The sequence below is a fragment of the Rhamphochromis longiceps genome, linkage group LG3 (assembly GCF_057381845.1).
Source record: "Rhamphochromis longiceps isolate RC_006_pf linkage group LG3, R_longiceps_female_GT1.1, whole genome shotgun sequence".
Taxonomy (NCBI): Eukaryota; Metazoa; Chordata; class Actinopteri; order Cichliformes; family Cichlidae; genus Rhamphochromis; species Rhamphochromis longiceps.
Genome location: NC_140559.1, coordinates 11,987,973 through 12,013,151, shown reverse-complemented (window position 1 = coordinate 12,013,151; position 25,179 = coordinate 11,987,973). Strand labels below are relative to the sequence as shown.

The 25,179-nt window shown below is 43.3% G+C and overlaps 1 protein-coding gene across 1 annotated transcript; it reads right to left on the bottom strand.

The window, feature by feature from the left end:
• Positions 1-1,890: 1,890 nt before the first annotated feature.
• Positions 1,891-21,297, bottom strand: LOC146672932 (uncharacterized). The gene is made up of 8 exons (XM_085401549.1): positions 21,150-21,297; positions 13,684-14,031; positions 9,243-9,365; positions 8,391-8,735; positions 7,235-7,316; positions 3,327-3,377; positions 3,088-3,144; positions 1,891-2,718 (listed from the first exon to the last, which is right to left on the bottom strand). The coding sequence occupies exons 1-8, from the start codon at positions 21,181-21,183 to the stop codon at positions 2,670-2,672; spliced, it is 1,089 nt and encodes a 362-aa protein (XP_085257675.1). The 5' UTR covers positions 21,184-21,297; the 3' UTR covers positions 1,891-2,669.
• Between the last annotated feature and the right edge of the window lie 3,882 nt (positions 21,298-25,179).

The window sequence follows — 25,179 nt, the reverse complement described above, 5'->3', positions numbered from 1 at the left end:
AATCGCTCTAATAGGATATTATGGTCGACAGTATCGAACGCAGCACTGAGGTCTAGCAGGACAAGCACAGAGATGAGTCCACTGTCAGAGGCCATAAGAAGATCATTTGTAACCTTCACTAAAGCTGTTTCTGTGCTGTGATGAGCTCTGAAACCTGACTGAAACTCTTCAAATAAACCATTCCTCTGCAGATGATCTGTTAGCTGTTTGACAACTACTCTTTCAAGGATGTTTGATATGAAAGGAAAGTTGGAGATTGGCCTATAATTAGCTAAGACTGCTGGGTCTAGAGATGCTTTTTGAGTAAAGGTTTAACTACAGCCAGCTTGAAGGCCTGTGGTACATAGCCGATCATTAGAGATAGGTTGATCATATTTAAGATCGAAGAATTAATTAATGGCAGGACTTCTTTGAGCAGTTTTGTAGGAATGGGGTCTAAAAGACACGTTGATGGTTTGGAGGAAGTAATTATTGAAGTTAACTCAGAAAGATCAATTGGAGAAAAAGAGTCTAACTTAACATCAATGGTACTAAGAGTAGCTGTAGATAATATTACATCTGTGGGATGATTATTGGTAATTTTTTCTCTAATGATAAAAATTTTATTTGTGAAGAAGTTCATGAAGTCATTACTAGTTAACGTTAAAGGGATGGTTGGCTCAAAAGAGCTCTGACTTTTTGTCAGCCTGGCTACAGTGCTGAAGAGAAACCTGGGGTTGTTCTTATTTTCTTCAATCAGTGATGAATAGTAAGATGTTCTGGCTTTGCGGAGGGCTTTCTTATAAAGCAGCAAACTATTTCTCCAGGCTAAATGATGATCCTCTAGATTTGTGACACGCCATTTCCTCTCCAGCTTACGAGTCATCTGCTTTAGGGTACGTGTTTGAGAATTATACCACGGAGTCAGGTACTTCTGATTAGAGACCTTAGTTTTCACAGGAGCTACAGTATCCAGAGTCGTACGTAGTGAGGAGGTGAAATTATTAACAAGATAATCGACCTCTGTTGGGGTAGCGTTCAGATAGCTGCTCTGCTCTGTGTTGGTACAGGGCATTGAAGATGATAACAGTGGGTGGATTATATTCTTAATATTGCATACGTCAAATCAAAACCACAATGACTTTTAACACAGTTTGAATGAACATTGTCTCGTCTCCATCCCAGGTGCTTCCTGTCACCGTCCTGCCCACACTTATCTTCTGGAACATCAGCAATAGTTCTGTAACAAACTGTCACATATGCAGGCCCAAAATGCAGTTACAGCAAAGTACAGGGAGTGCCGAATTATTAGGCAAATGAGTATTTTGTCCACATCATCCTCTTCATGCATGTTGTCTTACTCCAAGCTGTATAGGCTCGAAAGCCTACTACCAATTAAGCATATTAGGTGATGTGCATCTCTGTAATGAGAAGGGGTGTGGTCTAATGACATCAAGACCCTATATCAGGTGTGCATAATTATTAGGCAACGTCCTTTCCTGTGGCAAAATGGGTCAAAAGAAGGACTTGACAGGCTCAGAAAAGTCAAAAATAGTGAGATATCTTGCAGAGGGATGCAGCAGTCTCAAAATTGCAAAGCTTCTGAAGCGTGATCATCGAACAATCAAGCGTTTCATTCAAAATAGTCAACAGGGTCGCAAGAAGCGTGTGGAAAAACCAAGGCGCAAAATAACTGCCCATGAACTGAGAAAAGTCAAACACAGCAGGTTGGTGAATACACTCAGGCCTGCAGACCTGTGATCTGCATATAAACATTTAAGATTATAAAAGCATTCAAAAGCACTTAGGATTATAAATTCAACTCAACAGTTTAAAGTAGTTATAACTGCACCTGCAATAAAAGGCCAATATGTTTAAACCTCTGAATGCAATATCAATACTTGGAGATTATGTTATTAATGCCACGGTAATATGAATAGCAGTAAAAGAATTTCCCTGATCCCTACAGTACCCAAAGCGATCTCCAGGGGCACTGTGTTGATACACAGATTATACACAAAAGTTGGGTAATTGTGAATAGTAACGTCTTTTTTTTGGTTTTTGCTGAAACTTAGAATTTAGGCTTTTGACACACATCGGCCCTGTCCTCATAATTCCAAATGTCCGGACAGTGTGGCGTGTATTTTTGCAAAATGTCCTCATAAACCATCTTTGTGCACACAAATACACAGCTCACAAAAGCTTTATTAAAAAAACAAACAAAAAAAATATAACATTGCAGCACAGGTGAACACCTCCACCCTCCCTGTGAGCTCAGGTGGAGGTATGAGTTAAAGGTTCCTCTGAGAGCGTCACACTGAGCAACTGAGCAGATCCAGCTGACCTCTGTGGATCAGATGTTACACACAGCTTTGTGCTGATCTGAGGCCAGTCTGCAGACACAGCCAGGAGCTGAGCTCTGATTGGTCCTCTCTGACAGGTGTGAAGATCACAGAGGGTCGCATGAACATACATGATGATGATCCACTAACATACAGACACAGGTAAAAGTAAAACAGCTGATGGGTCATGTGACCAACACAGAGTCTGCAGACAGAAGAAGAAACTGAGGGGTGCAGGATGGCGCTCCATCTTTAGTTCATACATGTATGAGAGAGAGCTTCCACTCTGTTTACATCCATGAAGAAGAACCAGATGACTGACGGCCTCCTCTTCATCATTTTCCAGCTTCACACTGGCTCAGCGTTCAGAAGATGAGCCGCTTCAGCATTCTCATATCTGTGTAGACAGACAGACAGACAGACTGAGCTCTGCAGCTTAACCTTGAGTCTAAACTAAACCTGCAGTTCCTCTGGTGTCCAGCAGAGGCAGCAGTGAGTCGGTCCCCACAGACTGCCTATGTTAAAGATCAAAGAGAGAGCTAACTGATGAAGAGTGTGCTGTCAGATTGAGAGAAGAAGAAGATAAACAGTGATGTGGAAACACAGCAGCACAAACAGGATGAAGTCTCTGCGTTAGCACAGTTGTAGATCTACAGCTGTGTTTATCTCAGACACACAACTTCCTGTTTACATCCATGAAGCACAACAAGCTGACAGACTGTTTCATCTTTATCCCCCAGTTTCAACAACACAAACTCAAACTCACTCATTTGAGTTCTTAGACATCAAAGGAGGTTTTTCACCTTCCACCTTCTTCTCATGTCTGTGGAGACAGAAGACAGACAGACAGTCACAGTTGGAGCCAGACTGATGTTTGGATCTTAGCTGAATACATTTAACTTTAGCTCGCAGTTCCTCTAGCATCCAGTAGAGGCAGCAGTGAGTCAGGATGACGTCTCTGCGTTAGCACAGTCGTAGATCTACAGCTGAGTTTATCAGACTCACCCACATGAGTTCTTCAAGATCTCACATATTTCATCAGTTAGCGTCCATTTACTGTTGAGACAGAGAGACAGACAGTCACAGGTGGATCCATTCTGAGGGTCTCTGCAGTGTTTGGACCTGAGATGGATAAACTCAGCTTAAACCTGTAGGTCCTCTGGTGTCCAGCAGAGGCAGCAGTGAGACAGTCCAAATGGACCTAATAAACATGTTTTCAGTACTGTACTGATACTAAGGGGGAGGGCTTCTTTAACTGACAGGTAGATGGACAGGATACAGGTTCATTCCTGAAGGAACAATGGGCTGAAGGATGAACAGAGTCTACCTTTTGGGAAGCTTTCATTAGGTTTGGATGGATTCAGACTCATTTTAGAGGTAGTGGCAGTAGAGGAAACCTGCAGTCAGCTGAGACTGAAGAAGTCACTAGGATGAGTGACGAAATGCTTCTCCCAGTGAAAGTGCTTTGTCCAGACGAACAGAATCAACCTTTTGGGATTGGCTCAAAGCTGATCTCCCACCAGCTTTCCTGACACGCAAGTCTTGGAGGTGGTCTCGGTGCTGGGGACTTAAATAATGATGATAGTATTAACTTCAGACTTTTATTACTTTCATATTTTAGGAATTTATTTGGGGTTGTTTATTTCTATGACCACAAAGCCAAAAAGTGACCATATTTCTAGTGATTACTTCTTTTACAAAACACTGACGATTAGCAACATAAGATTATTATAAACCCAACATTATAAAGTGTAAACTCACATGGGTACAGATGTGGAGAAAAGTTTGATTAAAACCCATCAGAAATGTGATTTAAAGATTTGTGTAAACATTGTAAAATTTAATCTGTGCTTCTACTGTATCGATGCATTGAAATACAGTCCCAATTAAGTTTAAAACTACTATAAAAATGTCAAAAAAAATCAAAAAAAAAAAAATCATATGGTTGGATCTTAAGGTTCCAAGTAGTGCAACAAGAAAAAGTTGGAAAACATTTTTTTGACCATCCAATTTATTGAAAACACTTAAACTGAAGCAGGCCCTTTTACAGCTGATTAACAGTTGAGGACCACACCTCCAAACAGACCCGTAAACCTCCCAACACAGAAACCATAGCTCCAAACATGAACTCAGTAATGAGTAGCTCCACCATTATTGTTGATTACTTCAAAAATTCGTTGCAGCGTCCTTGAGGGAAGATTTGTCCAAGTGGTGAAGACGGCCGCACAAAGGGCATCGACTGTCTGGAACTGTTGTCCATTTTTGTAAACTTCTCTTGCCAGAGTCCAGAGAGCTGCCTCCATCCTCAAAGACCCCACACACCCCCAATATGAGCTGTTCACACTTCTGCCCTCGGGACGAAGTTTCAGAACTGTGAAATCCAAAACATCTCAACTTAACAACTCCTTCTTCCCCACTGCCAGCAGACTCTTGAACAGCTGACCTATTTTTGAACAGTAATAATAATTTTATTTTGCACATCAGGTCATCCTGCATATTAAGCTACGGCTCTTTTACACACAACTCTGTTTCACACCTCCATATTGTGTCTCCTTTTCTGTCTTCATTTATTTGTATTTATCTGTTCTATTTCTATTATATATGTTAATCGGCATCTGTGTGTGGACAGCAAAGAAAGACTCATTGCACAGAGAAATGCCTTTTTCTTTTCTTCTTGAGCCCTTCAGTCTCAGATGCAGACTGATGGTTATGGGGCTGTAACGGCCTTAATTTGGGTTGAGGATTGTCCAGTGTCTTGATGGACAGCCAATTGGATCCTCTGGCACAGTGCTGGTGACACTATTTTTGCGTCTTCCACTTGGCCTTTTTTCTTTTTTTCCTCCATAAGATATTCCAAATGACTGTCTTACTGCGTCCCACCTCAGCAGCGATGGCGTGCTGAAAGAGACCCTGTTTATGCAGTTTAACAACCCGACCACGTTCAAAAAGCGAGCGTTATTTTGCCTTTGCCATCAGAACATCATGAGGCATGTGATCCTACACTTTTGATCAGCTGTATAACAGCCTGTTTCAGTTTAAGCGTTGTTTTCAATAATGGTTTTCAAGACAGCGCCATGGGAGAGGCTGCCAGTTACAGGAGCTCTTACTAACTTTAAGTGTTTTAAATTATTTAATCTCTTTTCCTTGCTTTTTCACGTAACCTGTCACAAGAATGCTAGCCAGAAGCAACTTGTGAAGTTACTGTGTTTTTGATCATATACAGACTGTTTGACCCAGTACATGGAGAGCCATCAAGCAGCGGCTCGGGATCAGCTGTTAGCGCTTAGCAACGAGCTGATTCACCCCAGAGAAAGACCAGAGATCCCCAGGGAGTTACAGTGGAAAAGACAGGGCTGTAGAGCTGGAGCTAAGTGTCGAGAGCGGAAGAGACGGTACAAGCCAACTGTACCCTCGATCATTATGGGAAATGTCAGATCTCTTTCCAATAAGATCGAGGAATTGGCGGCGCTGACCAGACTCCAGAGGGAGTACCGGGAGGTTAGCATGATGTGATACACAGAGTCGTGGCTAGCACACCTCACTCCAGACTCTCACGTGAGTGTTCCGGGATTTCACCTGGTGAGAGCGGATGAACGAGAGATGGTGTAAATCGGGGCACATCAGTGTTAAGGAGCAGCGCAGTACTTGAGATGTGGAGCTATTAGCAGTTAGCATCTGACTGTATTACCTGCCACGGGAGCTCTCGCAAGTCATCGCGATAACCGTGTACATCCCACGAGCGGTAGCAGCATGTGAGACAGTGTCCCAGCCGCAGAAATCACACACCCAAGCCTTCCTTTTCATCTCTGGAGATTTCGATCATGTTTCCTTGTCCTAACTCTCTCTACTTCCACCCAATATGTGGATTGTTTTACCAGGGGAAAAACAAAAAAAAACTCCCACTGAACCCACTGTATGCAAATACTAAGGATGCATATACATCATCACCCCTCCCCCTACTGGGTCGCTCAGAGCATAACCTGGTCCATCTTGTTCCCTCATACATACCTCTCGTGTGTAAACAACCCCCCACCATCTCAAGGTATGTGAGAGCATACTCTCCTCTTCACCCTGTACACTGCAGACTTCAGTTATAACGCGGACATGTGGCATCTCCAGGAGTTCTCAGACGACACCGCCATCGTGGGTCAGGTGTTGGAGGGAAACTAACTGGAATACAGGGGGAGGTCATCAACGACTTCATCAGCTGGTGTGAACAGAACCACCTTTGCATCAATGTCAGCAAGACAAAAGAGCTGGTGATTGACTTCAGCAAGAAGCCATCCAGGGTTTGGACACTGAAACGGTGGAGGAGTACAAATACCTGGGTGTTCACCTCAATAACAAACTGGACTGGTCCACGAACACAAATGCACTCTACAAAAAGGGTCTAAGTCGTCTCCACCTGCTACGGCGGCTGAGATCCTTCAGGGTGAACAGGACACTCCTAAGGATGTTTTACGACACTGTGGTGGCGTCTGCTATTTTCCATGCTGTGGTCTGCTGGAGTGGTGGAATGGCAGAGAGGGACCAGGGGAAACTCATCAAACTGGTCAGGAGGGCCAGCTCGGTCCTGGACTGTCCGCTGAAGTCCATCGAGCAGGTTGGGGAGGAGAGGATGTTGTCTAAGCTAACATCCATCGTGGACAGCGCCTCCCAGCCCCTGCATGAGACTTTACCAGCACTGAGCAGCTCGTCTCGATCTGGGTCATGTGACACGACTGTAAGGGTCTCAGCTGCACGCAGCCTGTGCGTGAGCAGCAGTTACATATTTCACATGAGTTTAAACTGTGTGTGTTTAGACTTCGGGTCACACATATGAACATGTGTCCACAGAGGGGGCGAAGTCAAATATCATGGCTGTAAGAATCATTCAGATCAAACATTCATGAGAAACTTTCAGATAAACTCACTGAACACTTGTCTCTGTCCCAGTGGGGGGGGGTGGGTCCTTACTACATTGGGTCAAGGATCCAATGGTTTTACACCAGGTCTCTGCAGAGGACAAACACATCAGTGACACCATCATTATCATCATCATCATGAGTCACACCTTAGGTTAAATACTTCTTTATCACTTCCCCTGAAGAAACACTCACTTCCTGCTTTATATTACCCAGCATCCCTCACTCACATCTATTTCTTGTGTACCTGTCCACTTTCTGTGTTTCCTTCACAATAAAAGCAGTAAGAGATAGGGCTGTTCGATATAACGATATATATCAGATGATGATATAAAAACATCTGTCGCTTCATTTTACGCTATCGTTTGTTTCGTGGTGTCGCAAAATAAACTGTTTACGGCAATATTCATGGTTCTGATGGTCACTGTAGTGGCTACATTAAGTTTTCTCTTTGTCTTATATTTAATATAACCACACTACGGACGGACAAGCGCCTGTTTTTATGTGTTGTGGTTAGCAACAACGACGGTAACAGCATCGCGTGTCCGCTTGTTTATGTTCCACATAAACTTTTCACAATAAAGCTCAAGATCCTGTTGAGACTTTTCAAAATAAACTGAATCACGTGAAAGAGCAGATTATTTACGGATGAGAATTAAAAAAAAAGAGCCGCCAGGTGCTAAAAAATAAACCTTAGACTCAAACGTTAGAACAGGCTTTTCCCCGCAGCACGCCGTGTAATAAATACTCAACGAAAACGTTACAACTTATATCCAAAAAAAAAAGAAAAAGAAAAAAAAAAAGTATCCTTTCATGCATCGGTTAAAACACTCGACTTCAGCTACATGACGCGCAGCTGGAAACACTTCACGCAAGTCGAGCTGCCCGAGATTCACAGGATTTACAGGAAATGTTACATTTTTGTGACTGATATCGTTATCGGGGCGATAGATGTCTTATATCGGACATGAGGTTTTGGTCACATCGCACAGCCCTAGTAAGAGAACTCTAAAGTGTGTCTGTGGATGTCAGTTACTGGTCAGAGTCTGTTACAGGTTCAGGTTAATAACAATATCACAGGTGTGTAAAGGTTAGTGTGGATGAGCAGTGTTATGAAGGTGATGTTTCACTTCCTGTTTATCTCAGCTCAGTCTCTCATACTGACCTTTGACCCACAGTGCCACTATTGTCAGTTTAAGGGGTTTTCCATCCTGGTCGTAGACAACACACAAGTAAACACCTCCATCTTCACAGCGAGGCTCCTTCAGAGTCAGGCTGAAGTCTCTGTCCTTCACTGGGTTTGGATTCATGGCTACACGGTCTTTATAGTCCTCACCAAGGTGAAGCTTCCACTGATCCTGATCCTTCACATGCTGACAGATCTGTCCATGTTTGGGTTGTACACGTGTCCACTTCACTCTGACAGCAGCAGGCAGATCTACGCTCCCTCTCCAGGGCAGCTTAACAGACTCCGCCCCCTCTGTCGCCTCCTCTGGTTTCAGCATGCTGACTGAGAGAAAAGAGCAGAGCTGTGACAGTTTCAGCTCCTCACTCCTACTGTAGCAGGTGAGCTCACGTTTAATGAGCTTTTGCATTTACTGCCGTTCTAAACAGGCTCTTACCATGACAACACCACAGCGGTCTATGGATTACACACTGACAGCTGCCATCCATCAGCAGTAACAGTCTGGGACTGAAGGTCGGACAGACTTTACATATTTTAACAGGAAGTTCATGATTAGTTTAAAATGAGCTCTTATTTTGTTATTTATTTTTATGTTATGTGTGCTTTAATTCTGAAAGCTTCCTGTGGAGGAGCTCTGTTTTGCGTTATGGTTAGATCATAGGTGTGTGGACAGCTGATAGATCCTCATCATCAGTTATTAGTTTCAGGGACGTTTGGGTGTTTGTGGCTGATTCCAGATCAGTACTTTATGAATGTGTGAGGTCAAAGTTCACAGACATCAGTGTTCACAGACTGAAGGTGAAGGTCAGCGAAGCTGTGTTGCACACTAACCTCCTCTGTTCTTTACCATGTTATATACACGGTACATGAGGCAACCACCGAGAGCAATCAGGACAGCCACAGAAACCATGGTACCTGCCAGAACTTTAGGCCAGACTGGAGGAGGAGGAGGTTCTGTAACACAAACACAAAAAGATCATCCAGCATGTTTGCTGCACCAACATAGTTCCTCTGTTATTAATATTTCACCTGCTTTACTCAGAGCATTACAACCTGTAACTCAGTGGTAATAACTGAAGCATAGGTCTGAAACTGTTAAACTCTCTGATCTTAAACTATGAGTTTTCATCCTCAAAGACTGATTTTAGTGTAAAGTTAATGAGGTTCAGGCTACGTCCTGGCTACTAATGCGTTTTCATTTGAAAACCCATCGTTTTCGCTCCGTTTTGGCTAGGGCTGCCACGATTAGCCGACTAGTCACGATTACGTCGACTATCAAAATCGTCGACGACTGATTTAATAGTCGACGCATCGTTTGAAGCTTTGTAAGATCCCAAAAGCCGCAGGAATAAGTAGCAGGATTTAAGAGTGTAATAACGGACTGAAACAGAAGATGGCAGCACTGCATGTACAAGGATGCCAGCTGCCGTTAAACCCCGAAGAAGAAGAAGCTGTGTCCCAGAATTCATAGCGCAGCCCAGCTCAGTTTCCAACAATGGCGGCAGCTAGTTAGTTTTAATATTACTCTTATTATTCTTTCTGGGTCACAAAATAAACATTTAACATATTTTCAGGCGAGAATGTAGCTGTGTAAACCTCAAATATCTGCTCAGTTTATCAAGACACCGCATATTTTCAAAAGCGCTCCGACGTTTTCGGAGACGTCTGTTACCCACTAGCTCGATAGCTAGCCGGGGGCTAGGCTAACTAGCGCCGTGAGAACACCGGACTCCCGGCAAATCGTTTTCAAACCCACCGCCGTCTTTCGCTACTCAGGTTAAATATATATGAGTCACTTAGATAACTTAAAATGTTATTGTTTGGCTTTTTTCAGTGTTTTATTTGTTCCTGAGTAAATCGGTTTGGCTGAGATTAAAGTTATAGTTTTTACACAGCTGAATAAACGTCAATCAGACAGCTGATTATCAGAAGTGTGAGATGCTGGAGAATATACTCCAGTGTCCTGTTATATTTTAGATAGCAAGGAGTTTATTAAACTTCACCGAAACAATCTGCAAATTTCATTAAAATTTAATAAACTATCATCTTGTCTTTATTTTTAGTTAGCACAGACCTTAAACACTTAAAGCTGTAAGCTAATGATAGTTATATAAGAGCAGATGCTGCTGGTGCAATAAGCTGTACGTTTTACGTCCAATGGATTTGATTAGTCGACTAATCGCAAAAATAATTGGTGACTAGTCGACTATCAAAATAATCGTTTGTGGCAGCCCTAGTTTTGGCCTCCTGTCCACACTGAGATGGCGTTTTTGCTCAAGGAAAATGCATCGTTTTGAAAAGGGTGCTTTCGCGTCGCAGTGTGGAAAACGCAGACTTTCTAAAATGTTGACACATTTTAGTCATATGATGTAGTCATGTGACCAATTAAACTAAGATGTTTGCTCTGAATTGTGACAGCCCTATTAAAGATCAGTCTGTACATGCTCCACAGAGCTTTTCTTCAAATTCTTTAACTTTGCAACTTTGTACTTTTTACGTTACTCGCAGCAACAACTCCACCTCATTGTGAGCCCGTTTAAAAAACTTGGTTTGGAGTCTTCTCTCACCCCCGTTCTCTGCGGCCTGCTGGAGCGGGGGGGCCAGGAGGAGGAGTTGGCCGTCCGACTGCGGTCTGGAGTGTGGGGCCTCCCTGCTGCCTCTCCCCACCGCAGGGAAAAGGGTAACACCACCTGGGTCTGGGTGCAGTTCCCCCCTCCAGGGGCAAGGGTACCTAGACCCGGTTCGTAGAGTACGCTTGGGGAGTGTGATCGTGTGTACAGCGTCTCTTTATGTCTGTCTCCACGTTGGTTGAGTGTGGAGTAAGTGCATATGAGAGCATGAGGGTGGGAATGGATGTTTGTGTCTGTGTGTGCCTGTATGTCTGTGTCTATATGTCAGGTTGGGTGTCAGGCACCACCTCTCTGGGGACATCTCAGGCCCTCCAAGGTTTGGAGGCCTATCTCCCCCTACCACCACTTCCCCTGCCAGTGGCGGACTCCCTCAGACATCGGTGCGTTGGTGGTTCTTTGTGTCTGGGGATGGGCGTCCAGGTACACGCCGGCTCACTCCTTGGCGGCCGCTTATCGGGGCCTGGAGCCTGGGGCTCGCTCGGGCCACTTCGGAGGTGGGGTGCCCCCGGCCTCTCGGCCTGGGGCTCGGTCACTCAGGCGCAGCTGGCTGCCGGCGGAGCTCACGGGCGCGTCACTGCAACTCCCCCTGGCTTCTGCTCCGCGGCTGCTGAGTGAGCCCTCATCTGGGACTCTCCTCAGCTCTTTCTGGGACAGTGGTGCAGCTGCCCCTCTGTTAGTCTTCCTTGGTCTCTTGTGTTCTGGGGGCCTCTGGATGTCTGGAGTTTTGATCTCCTCCATACCTGCTTCATGCCCTGGAGGACGGGGCTGTGGCCCCCCCACACCCTCTAGCAGATCATTACATGAAGGAACCTTTTAAAAAAACAAGCGCGTCCATGCTCACAGGTGTACACACGGGTGATCACACCCACAAACTACACCCTTTTTGCTCCTACCTCAAAGCACACTGTGTTCTGTTGATCTTATGTGCTGCACAATAATGTTTAACATTTAGTATTTACTGTCATATTCACATATATCATTGTGATGTTGTTTATTCCATTACTCTTGTTCTCTTCTGCTTGCTTTCTTTTTTCTTTCTCAGCAGGTGATCCAGGTGATTGATATATGCATTTTTTTTTCTCTGCCCGTTCTGTTGGTTTTTGTTTTTTGCCCTTCTCCCCCGTCCCTCTTCTCAGCTGTTTCTCTTTCCCTCTTTCTTTCTCCCCTTCTTTCCTCCAGTCAAGTCTGTCCCGTATTCAGTAAGTGAAAATAAAATAAACAATAAAAGGTGAATCAAATGGACCATTACGGCAAGGCTGGGATGGTCCATTTGGTAAAGTAAATCCGTTGGGCATCTTTCTTTGCCTTTAGACAACAATTCTGATGCAAAAGAGCCAAACGGGACAGGAAAAATAAATAAATAAATAAATAAAAATAAAAAACTTGGTGCTGTTCCTTGACATTTTGCTGCAACGTTTCAAAGAGCCGGAAACTAAATAAGCGGCAGACAGAAATGAGGCCGGTCGAATCTTCCTATGTTTCGCGCAGGACTGGAACGTGAGCGTTCTTGGCCATTTCAATTTGGATGCACAAATTTGTGCAAGCGACTGAAAACGGTAGTGTGGCCGCGGAGTGTTTTCAGAGGAAAACGCCATTTTCAAATTTATTCGGGCTATTGTGGTTGTAGCCTTAGTCTGAGCAGACACACAAAGATCAAGGTCTGAAACCAGATCACCTCAGAGCGCACACTTCATTATTATTATTGTTGAATTTAAGTGTATTTCCTGTGTAATTTGAACCACTGCAGTCTGTTTCAGTGTGTCTGTCCTAACGTGTGATGATGGTGTTCATGTGTTGCTGACTGTGAGGAACAAACACTCACGGGTCTTCCTCCTGTGAGCTTCCTCCATCTTTACTGTGACGGCTTCACAGCTTAGAGGAAACTAACATCAGGCTGCTGCCTCCTGAAGGCACTCTGTGGGGCACTGAGGCATTCTAGGTAATGAAACATGGAGCTAGCTGCTCTGAAACATTAATAATCCATCATACTGTGCGTGAGAGAGGTGAGACAGCAGTCAGGTGACCTCTGACCTCCGTCACAGCTGGATGGAGTAATAAGTAGATGAAGTACTAATATCTGTGATCAATACCAGACACGCTAACTTGTACATCACAGTGAAAGTTTAAAACTAATGACATCATCTTTATTCAACAATAATGTCATCACTGATGTAAACAGCTGTGTGTGTATGAATGTGCAGGAACTACAGGCAAGTGTCTCTGTAGTATTGATCAGTATTGGACATCAGACTGAATAGATACATCAGTCATCATCTCACTGATCTCTGATCAGTCACTCTGAATCTGCACACTGATGGATGGAACCACGGGCCAATCAGCTGCTCTGATGCTGAGGCTCAGTACTAGAGCAGCTGATTGGCTCCTTCATGTGACCATGAGTTTGCTGGTCTCAGATCAGTGAGTCAGATAAACTTCCTTCCTCTGAGCGTCTCATTAAAGTTCACAGCAGAGTTTGAGTCACACAGCTGGAAGCAGGTGTGGACTTTCCACAGTGTAGCTCAGAGGAAGCTCTGTGACAGAAACACTCATAGCTCAGTTTATTTTAGCCAAACATGTTCATGCATGAAGTCTGTGTGGACCTCAGGACCTCTGCAGCTGACCTCTAACCTCTGTCCACTCACCTCTGACCTCCAGCTGTATCAAGCTCGTGCTCTGATCTAGTCCACGACTGCGAGCGATGCAGGTGTAGGTTCCACTGTCAGAGACTGTGGGGTTCCTCAGAGTGAGACTGAACTCTCCAGTCTGCAGAGCGTCGCCTCTCATCCATGTTCGATGTTTGTAACGAGGGTTTTGTCGTGAGAGATCATCACCGTTCTGCAGGCGCCTGTGGACTGTTGGGTCCGTGAACTCATCACGGTTCCAGACTGCTACGGAGTTCTTGGAAACATTAACTGGAACCTGACAGGGTAGCAGGACAGACTCCACCCCCTGCTGTACCTCCAACTCCAACCCTGAGGCATGGTGGGAAACTGAGAGAGAAACATAAGCTGAGTGATGTCATGTGACCTTTGTGGTGGCCATAAAGGGAATCAGCACAGTGACCTTGTTAACCTGTGTGAACTCATTACTGTGGATTAGATGGACTATAAAGTGTCGGACTGCAGACATCAGAGCATGATGAGAATTTCTACTGAAAACTCCTTTACTTCCTGTTAGACTTCTTCTTCTACACTAGCGCTGGTGCAGAGATCATAAAGACCTCAGCTATGGTTTAGAAGCAGACTGCAGTGAGTCTGTCACACCCTCAGTGCTGCTTTACACAGTGACAGGGCTGTCAACCTGTCAATCAACCTGTCAGACAGCCAATGCAGTGACTGTAACCCAGGTAGAACACCATACAGGTAAACACTGCTGAATATGATCCCCCACACGGAGTTAGCAGTATACACTGTCACAGAGTTACTCAGTCAAGATCAAGTCAGCCTATTATACGTCACATTGACTGAGTAACACTGGAGGTGTATGCTGTCCATCGAACGTTAGACTAGTCTGTGGAAACAGGAAGTTTAGTTGTAATGGGTTTTTCAGAATACTTTAACCCTTTTAGACCTACCATAGAACCAAGTCCGCCAGAGCTTACTTTATATTTTTACATGATGTAGTGCCATTTTTGGGAGCATTTCAAGTTTATATACATCAATACAACTGTTATAGCCCAAATTTTAATAATATGTATGCATTAAGTCCATATTATTTTGAGTGTCTTCATAGTTTTATTTTTGAGATACACCAATTTTTATATACTGCAGGAAAAACGAAAAACAACCCTATAATGCAAATTTGCAGAGAAAACAGCAGGTGCATCAAAATAAACTATTTAAAGCAGCGCAATTCGAGTTCTAAGCATCCCAGCAACTATTCAGAAAACCATGACTTATAAAAACACCAGTATAGGCTTTTAACGCCTACAAGTAAAAAACAAAACAAAAAAAACAATGACATTTTCTGCGAAAATGACATCACTTCCGGTTTCGGGCAGGAAATGGTGGACATGCGATCGTTCGCTTTGATGTCTTTTTCAATGTGGGAAGTGTTACGAACAGCTGATCGGATCGGCAAAGCGTGTTTCTGGAATATTATGTTTTTGTTGCTGTAAGCGCTTTTTATGCAGTTTTTGCAAAGCTATATGTGGAAGGAAACTGTGACCGAGGACAAGCTGATGGCATAAGATGTAAGAACAACTCCTCCGGTTTCATATGCAAAAAAATTATTGCGCTAGCTTACGTGGTTCCGGTTCTACAGGGATTTAAAAATAGTTACGCAAAACGGAGTGTGCTGCTCTGACCGGCTTTAAAGGGTTAATAGGCCGTGTTGGGGAGTAACGGAATACATGTACTGGTGTTAAGTATTTAAATTACAAAATATGAGTAACTGGATTCCGTTACAGTTACCATTTAAAAAAGTGGTATTCAGAATACAGTTACTTTGTTGAAATAAATGAACAAACGGTGGTCTTTTCCTGTTTCATATGTTCGGCTGTCAGTGAAGGTTCTCAGTCATTCAGGGACTCTGGGACTCTCCACCATTTGACCTTAGAACTGAAGAAGCTTCTCGGATGAGAGGCGAAACGTCTTCAAGTAACTTAACCTCCTAAGACCCGAACTCTTCCACAGCAGCATTTTTAATTTCTTTGATATTTGGGCTGATTGGGACCTGATGAATGCAAAAACAAGAATCACCAGATTTTTTTTTTTTTTTTACCCGATTTTTGTTTCTTAGAAAAATGAGAGCCACATATGATGACATTCATTTTAAATTTTGATAAAGAGGCAGTATAATGCCCTCGTAAGTGGATATCAGGCCCTTGTAGAGCTAAATTTAGTATTTTGGTCTAAATAACCCAAAATATGATGTCCACATATGTGGACGCCAGGTCCTAGGAGGTTAAAGAAGTCCAGACAGAACACCAGACTTTCCAAGCTCCTAAGAATGTTAGGCTGTCCCCTCCCTCCCTACCCCTTCTCCAATTTTGGTGATTAATTGCAGTGCAGCGTGGATTCAGCTCGAAGGGATGAGCATGTAATCCTATGGCGCATAGCTCAGAGTGGCCGGCTCAGGTTCAAGCCCTACCCGTGGATTTCAATATTTTTTTTTTTATTATTAAACTCAGTTTCCATATGGGATTAATAGAGTTTCTGATTGCCAGGAACCCAAACAAAACACACAATAAGATGCTCTAATGTAAGCGTCGTGTTAATGTTGGTGGTGTCAGTTACACAGTGGACTCAGAGCCAGCAATGCACAGGCAGGAATGCCGACACCACTTCACAGTAAGTATGGGATAGACGAAACTTCAGTATCTTCGATGTACTATTGCTGTGTGATTTTTATTAGTATTAATGAAGGCCACTCGCCACCGAGCTAACATTGTTAGCTGGCGTTCGTTTATAGACTGCAGACTATTAGGCCATTTCTTAATACTCAAGTACGCGAGTCCGTATTTTGTAAGTTCACACGGAAGCCCAGACTTCCCAAGAATGTAGCACGATCGTTCCACAATTGGAACAGCAGCGTACTTGATGACATAACAGCCCTGCAGTTTCTACTGCCATGCCCTCTTAATTTAACTTTGATTAATATTTGCAGTGAAAATTACATATGACTGAAAAAAAAAAAATGCACATGATGTAGTAGATTTCTTTGAGGAAAAAAGATAATTTAAAAAAAGCACTTTGGCAAAATTGTCTTTTACATATGATCCCTTTCATAATATCTGATAAGCTTCATGCAGTTAAGCACAATCACTACAAGACAGAAACAAACTTCATCTCTCTTAATAAAAATAATACACATGTATGCCTGAATAAAAACAAGTGAGATGTTAGAACGCTTTTAGTTTTATTTTAGTAGACAAACTGACAGTAGACAGCTGCTGGGGTTTGGAGGAGAACTGAACAATATTTAAAATATTATCTCATCATTTTTGGAGCAGCCTTCAAGATATCCACGTATTAACATGCTGTTTTTAGACTTTATGGATAGCATTAACAACCTGCTACCTGCAAATAATCATGTGTAGTTCCACATGATTATTAACAGACAAAAAGAAAATATAACTGATACAGAAAGTTTTCTCTACGAGATCACTGCAAAAAGTGCAGCCTTACCTACGGTTACTCATTTTATATTAAGATTTAAAAATCTAGTTGGTATAGCCTTCAGTAATAGTAATACATCACACAGCAATAGTACATTCATGTAGCTGTAAAAAGCATGATAGTATATTAAGTAATCCAAATTATTCAGAATACGTTACTCTCATTGATTAACATAACGGAATACATTACAAAATACATTTTGGGGCTATTCTGTAATGGAATACATTTTAAAAGTAACCTTCCCAACACTGTTAATGCCTGAGGCAATTATGTACATGTGAAATCTAAATCTCTTTAAACACGTCTATTGGCAATATTTTTATTTAAACATAACTATTGGTGATATACAGTAGAAATCAATGTTCTTATTTATTCCGTGTTTTAGTTTCCCTTGTTGTGCCAAAAAGTGATTGTCTGCCAGAAACTGATTGCCGTCCGCGGGAGCGCGCGCAGCTGCTTAAAGCTGCAGCGCCCGGATTACTTGCGTTGCCAGCTACTTCCGTGCAACTGATATAACGTGAAGGAAAAAACCCAAACACATTTATGCCTTTGTTATTAGGCAACGGTATGCATTTATGGAGCTTTAACGTTTCTTGTAACCGAATTATGGCGCTTATCAGAAGGTTGCTTTCAGTGTGTAGCGCAGTCACGAATGACTACACGCATCACGATGGAATAATTAATGCCTACAGGTTTAGTATGTCTACTCTCGTTGTTCATATTTGTTATAAGACTGTCGAATAGTAGTTAAAACAATAAAGACCGTTTGTGCCAGTATCACCATGACTCTTTCTTGTTTGTTCAGAATAATGACTGAGAACATGGCATTTTGGCGCTACCAAAAAGTGATTGTGGCCTATAACTTGTCACTGAAACAATATTTCGGCTTCAAACTTGTTGGATATATTCCAGAAGGGTTACATGTGATATATTGTATCCCAAAACCTCTCCAAGAGCAGCTGAATAACTTTTAAAAGAACATTAATACCAATAATATGTCATTTTCAACCTGTGCATAAAACGTCAAATTTCAAAAATGTTGTAATTCAAAAATAAATAAATACGATTCAAATCTTTGGAATAGCAAATGTTACTTCAAATAATGACTGCATTGTTATATATTTTATTCACAGTTTGCAGAGTGCATCTTAAAAGATGTTCCAGTAGAGTTTGAGAACTCTGCTTCAAGTATTGCAAGTCTGAGACAACAGATTGCAGTATGTCTTCTTGAGAATACAGGTATCGTTACAGAGATGTAATATTTGACATATGACCCTTCTGAATGACATCCACCAAGTTTGAAGCAGAAATAGTATCTCAGTGACAAGATATAGTCCACAATCACTTTTTGGCAGACTGAAAATGACATATTATCGGTATTAATGTTCTTTTAAAACTTATTCAGCAGTTCTTGGAGACTGTTTGGGATATAATATATCACATGTAACCCTTCTGGAGGATATCCAACAATTTTGAAGCAGAAATATTGTTTCAGTGACAAGATATAGGCGGCAATCACTTTTTGGCAGGTTGGAAATTGCATATTATCAGTTTTATTGTTCCCTTAATGGTTATTCAGCAGTTCTAAGGGACTGTTTGGGATATAATGTGTCACATAGGACCCTTCAGAATGACATGCAGCAAGTTTGAAGCAGAAATAGTATTTCATTAACAAGATATAGGCCACAATCACTTTTTGGCAGCTTGAAAATGGCATATTATCAGTGTTATTGTTCCTGTACAAGTTATTCAGCAGTTCTTGGAGAGTGTTTGGGATACAATATATCACATGTAACCCTTCTGGAATATATCCAACAAGTTTGAAGCCGAAATATTGTTTCAGTGACAAGTTATAGGCCACAATCACTTTTTGGTAGCGCTAAAATGCCATGTTCTCAGTCGTTATTCTGAACAAACAAGAAAGAGTCATGGTGATACTGGCACAATAGGTCTTTATTGTTTTAACTACTATTCCACAGTCTTATAACAAATATGAACAACGAGAGTAGACATACTAAACCTGTAGGCATTAATTATTCCATCGTGATGCGTGTAGTCATTCGTGACTGCGCTACACACTGAAAGCAACCTTCTGATAGCGTCATAATTCGGTTACAAGTAGTGATGGGACGTTCTGTATCGAGGCTTCGGAGCGTGTGTCGAGTAATGGAGGGGGCGTTTCCGCGAAGCGCGTATCGAGGCTTGCTTCATTTATGGGAGGAGCTGAAAATGATGACGTCCGAAGCCTCGCTGCCCGGCTGTACCACGTGACTGGTTCATGAAGTGGTTCGAACTTTGCCGCGAGATATGACAGCGATATAAACCCTCAGACTTCATTCAAAATGTGGGTGTTTGATGGAGAGTTGTGGTTAGTGAGAGTTTGGAGACCGTTTGGAGGTTTATGAGAGTGAGGAGAGAAAGTCAGGAGAGAATGGAGCCAGCTAAGAAGAGGAGGATGTCCTCCCCTGTGTGGGAACATTTTGATCTTATTCCTCCCAACAAGGTATGTAAATTTCTACAGAAGATGTATTTTCATAATACTGATGGTGCAATACAATTAATGTTGAGCTGTCTTGACTTTTGTACAAGGTGAAGTGTTTACTATGTGCCAGGGAGCTGGGATATAACAACAACACCTCATCCATGCTTAGGCACTACAGAGCTTTGCATGAGAATAAGAGGGACACCGATTGTGGAGCAAGACCAGGTGAGCCATCAAATGCAATGATAATATAGGATGCAGTAATGTTACTAAATGATATAACAATATTATACAACTGTTATAAGTTACGTGTGTGATATTTATATTTGTGCTTTGTCTTTATTGTCTTTCCTCAGGAGAACAATCTCAAATAGATGAAGACCTGGTCAGCATGGTGATTGAGGACTCCCAGCCATTTAGCATTGTGGAGGACAAAGGATTCAAAAGATTTGTTAAATCATTAAATCCTAGCTATGTTCTCCCCACTAAAAAGGTCATAAAAGCAGTGAAAATTTAGTTTTTACAGAATAAAATGTGAACAGGCAGGACTGAGGCTCAAAGCCTCAGTGTGTAGCTGTCCATACCTCAACGTTACAAAAGCACAACTACTGTCCACACCCCAACCACACCTCACCTCACAGTAAATGATCATTTCCATTTCAAGCATTTCCAAATAATCATTTTCCATACTGCCACTATAAATATACACAGTATACTGCCATCACTACAATATACATGTTTTACACACTCCTTTTGTTGTTGACATTTACAGGCTGTGTGCAAAATGCCACACTCTTCAAATTCATGCCAACTAATATTTTTACGTCCAGTAGGTGTCCTACTAGAGCAAATGAAGCTTCAAGAAGCTTTGTGCTGGGATGAACCAATTGGATGAAAAGCTTCAGTGCTTCATGGGGCTTCATCTGCCCATCACTAGTTACAAGAAACGTTAAAGCTCCATAAATGCATACCTTTGCCTAATAACAAAGGCATAAATGTGTTTGGGTTTTTCCCCCCACGTTATATCAGTTGCACGGAAGTAGCTGGCAACGCAAGTAATCCGGGCGCTGCAGCTTTAAGCAGCTGCGCGCGCTCCCGCGGACGGCAATCAGTTTCTGGCAGACAATCACTTTTTGGCACAACACCCTAATAACAGACTAAACGTGTTGGTTAATGTTGAAATCACGCTCTCGCTTGAAAAAAGCTTTTATTTTGACGCGTCAGTGTGTTACACGAACATACCGCGTGCCTGTCCGCGCGCCTCGCTCCGACATGGGTGTGCCTTCTTTGTTCGTCAGGCTCTGTTGTAGTCCAACGTCCCCGGCCCCGCTCTGCCCCGGCACTCATACTATATATGTACACACTATGTGATATATTAGTGATGTGATCGGAGTTTCCGGTTTTAAACTGTGTGTGCGTCAAAGCTGCGGGGGCCGCAGAGCTTATTACAGGAACACAAGAGTAACGGGCTATGTGTGTGGATTCAGGATCAGAGCGGGTTTCTTACCGAATAAAAGTAACGGGAACATCATGAGCTTCATCCTGAGTGCCAAGGTCGCGTCACAGCTAATCTCAACAACCACCAAACGCTTGTAGATAAAGATCCGTTAGCCTGCATAAAATGACGCACGAAGAAAACTGCCTTTCGATTGCACCGGAAGTGTCCCTCTATAAAATCGAAAAACCCTGACAGCTTCCGGTCACAAGTTTCACAATAAACTGTCTATGAAGGTTCTCCAAGTCATTGTAGTCACCGGAGCCTGAAAAGATGCTGTTTTGGTTTTTAAACATTGTCCTTTTACATTTTTCTGCGTCAATGAAATGGTTTAAGTATCCGTTAAAGTATCGGTATGCCGTCCGGTATGGGCTCAATGTGGTCATAAATATTTTGTACTTGTAAATCAGGATTTGTATGCGTAAAAAAGATTTGTGTGTGGACTTAGCCAAAAAAAAAAAAAAAAACCTGCAAGTTAGAAGTACGAATTTTGACCCTATTTTTCTTCCTTTCGTCTGATTGGTCAATGTCATGTCAATCACAAATGTAACATCCAATCAGAGAACAGATGAGTTTGGCTGTCGAAGGGTCTCTTTTTTGAACTTAAACCCTGTTATGCTAGTCTCAACCCCGTCACACCTATATTTTCATATATTAGGTTGAAAAAATAATTTAATGTTTGGGCATTTCTGTCTAAAATATTGAGTGCTATCATGATCATTGATTTTGATTACAATTCTTAATTTAAGAGAGTGAAAATGTGTGGTTTTATGTCATTTTCTATGTAAAATTATTGAATTAGTATGGGGGACATCTAATTAATGTAAAACATTGATTTCTTTAGAAATACATTTTATGATAATATTCAGAGTGCCTCCAAAGTGTCCATAACGGGATTGAAGAATTACAGTCACTACATCTTGAAAATATGATCAATAATAAAAGAAAACTAATGCCTGAGATGGGAAAATGCATTTTTCTGATAGTTAAATATATCCTTAATGATGTGGGATATACATATAAATAATACATTTTGGTAAAAGATGTGAAAACCTCACAGCCCAATTTTTCTCGTGGAATGACTCTGTCTACAGCCACAGTATACACCCCTCGTCCAAAGGCAGCCTGTGACAACACTCTGAGAGACTGCTATGACAACACAGACTAGGATGTGCTTCTGAGCCCACTTGGCAAGGACTTGCCCGCCTACAGGCAGAAGCTGAAACAGGTAGCTCCAACCCGGAGGGCGGTGCACTGTTGGACGGACCAATCGGAGTCTGCGCTGCGGGACTGTTTTGATCACGCGGACTGGGAAATGTTTCACGTGGCTGCTAGGGACATTGATGAGTACACAGACTCAGTCTGTGGATTTATCAGGAAATGCGTGGAAGATGTCGTCCCATCCAGAACAGTTAAATCCTTCCCAAATCAAAAACCCTGGATTAACGGAGATGTTCGCGCGGCACGGAGCACCGCCTTTGCCTCCGCGAACACATCGGACTACAAACACGCACATTACCAACTCCGGAAGACGATCAAAGCAGCCAAACGTGAGTACAGGGACAGGGTGGAGCAACAGTTTGACAACCCTCGGAGTATGTGGCAGGGACTAAACACGATCGCAGACTTTAGAGGGAAAACCAGCACACCGCAGACCACGGCCTCTCTGTGTGAGGATCTAAATGTATTCTACTCTAGATTCGACACAGCGAACACCATGAGACCGGACAGTGTGCGCACCGCGGATGACGTCAGTGCGCACACTGTGTCTGAGGAGGATGTGCGGAAGTGCTTCAGGAAGGTGAACGCACGCAAAGCTACTGGTCCGGACGGGATTCCCGGCCGCGTCCTCAGGTCATGCGCGGCTCAGCTGGCTGGAGTGTTCACGCACATCTTCAACCTTTCCCTCTCTCTGTCTGTAGTCCCAGCCTGCTTCAAAATGGCCACCATCGTCCCTGTACCCAAATCCTCCACCATCTCCTCATTGAACGACTGGCGACCTGTAGCCCTGACCCCCATCGTGAGCAAATGCTTCGAGAAGCTGGTCAGGGACTTCATCCGCTCTGCACTACCCGACTCACTGGACCCTCTACAGTTTGCATACAGCCACAACAGGTCCACTGATGATGCCATAGCCCTGACACTACACACTGCCCTGTCACACCTGGAGAAGAGAGACACGTATGTGAGGATGCTGTTTGTAGATTACAGCTCAGCATTCAATACCATCGTTCCCTCGAAGCTGGACAGGAAACTGCAGGATCTAGGACTGAGCAGCTCCCTCTGCAGCTGGATCCTTAGCTTCCTGTCTGACAGACGCCAGGTGGTCAGACTGGGCAGCATCACCTCATCCCCCATCACACTGAACACTGGTGCTCCACAGGGGTGTGTACTGAGCCCTCTCCTGTACTCACTCTACACCTACGACTGCACAGCCACTAACAACTCCAACATCATTGTGAAGTTTGCGGACGACACTACAGTGGTGGGTCTTATCACCAACGGTGATGAGACGGCTTACAGGGAGGAGGTCAGCGCCCTGACCCACTGGTGTCAAGACAACCATCTCACCCTCAACGTCGCAAAGACAAAGGAGTTGATAGTGGACTTCCGGAGGTGCAGAGAAGTACACACCCCCATCACCATCAACGGCGCTGCTGTGGAGAGAGTGAGCAGCTTCCGGTTCCTTGGAGTACATCTGGCTGAGGATCTTACGTGGTCAGTACACACAAACAAAACAGTGAAGAAGGCGCAGCAGCGCCTCTTCTTTCTCAGGAGACTGAAAAGATTCGGCATGAGCCCCCGCATCCTCAGGACCTTCTATCACTGTGCCATTGAGAGCATCCTCACTGGATGCATCACCACCTGGTACGGCAACAGCACCGCCTACAACTGCAAAGCTCTCCAGCGAGTAGTGCGGTGCTCTGAACGGATAATTGGAGGTGAGCTTCCCTCCCTCCAAGACATCTACAGGAAGCGCTGCCTGAGCAAAGCGGGGAGGATCATCAAGGACTCCAGTCACCCCAGCCATAAACTGTTCAGACTGCTTCCATCAGGAAGGAGGTTCTGCAGCATCCGGTCCCGTACCAGCAGACTGAGAGACAGCTTCTTCCACCAGGCCATCAGACTGCTGAACACGTCATAGACACCTCAGCTTCACTACTGGAACTTCAACATTATGCACTCCACACTGTATATAAATGCCACTTGTTTTGCACATGTCTAACTCTGTATATTTTATATATTTATTATTGTTTACTCTATTTAATTTGTAAAATATGTGTACACACACACACACACACACACACACACACACACACACACACACACACACACACACACACACACACACATAGGAAAATATTTAGTATACACATCCAGAAATGCATATACTATTATATATTGTACATATATTTATTAGTCTCAGATTTAGCCATTCTTGTATTTTGCTTGTTTACATTATTGTATTTTGCACAACTCTGTTGCTTGTGAAGCTCGCACACAAGAATTTCACTCACATGTGCTGTACCAATGTACCTGCACATGTGATGTGACAATAAAAGTGATTTGATTTGATTTGACATAGAGGGGGCGACACACTCAAGTTTTGTGTGGATGCGGTGCCTCTCCTAAGACAGTATGGTGTTATCCTAATAAACCGTGGGTAACATGGGAGGTCAAAGCTGTCCTCAACATGGAGAAGAAGGCATCTCCCCTTTTGAAAGCAGCACAGCGGGAGGTGAAACGCTGCCTGGGGGAAGATGCCTACATGTGGAAGGTGGAGCAGAAGTTGGAGAGGAACAATATGAGGGAGGTCTGGAATGGTGTGAAAACCATCACAGGCCATAACGTCAAGAACAGCACAGTCTGAGCCCTCTCCCTGCTCTCCTACCTCCCTCACTTCCCCTCCCTCCCTGACACTATGACATCCCCCTACTCCTCCTCTCTCAACAGCACGACAGCCACCCCGCCTCCTTCCAATCCACTCCCAGTGTCACAGTGGACCATGTCAGGAGACAACTGAGAAAGCTTCGCCCCAAAA

What these genes read in the sequence shown, in the direction of transcription:
- LOC146672932 (XM_085401549.1), bottom strand. Translation starts at nt 21,183, where the DNA reads ATGAAGCTCATGATGTTCCCGTTACTTTTATTCG. An exon ending in CATGGTAAAGAACAGAGGAG is followed by an intron (nt 8,736 to 9,242) that starts GTTAGTGTGCAA and finishes CTTTTCTCTCAG; the next exon opens with TCAGCATGCTGAAACCAGAG. An exon ending in AGTGGCACTGTGGGTCAAAG is followed by an intron (nt 7,317 to 8,390) that starts GTCAGTATGAGA and finishes TGTCCTCTGCAG; the next exon opens with AGACCTGGTGTAAAACCATT.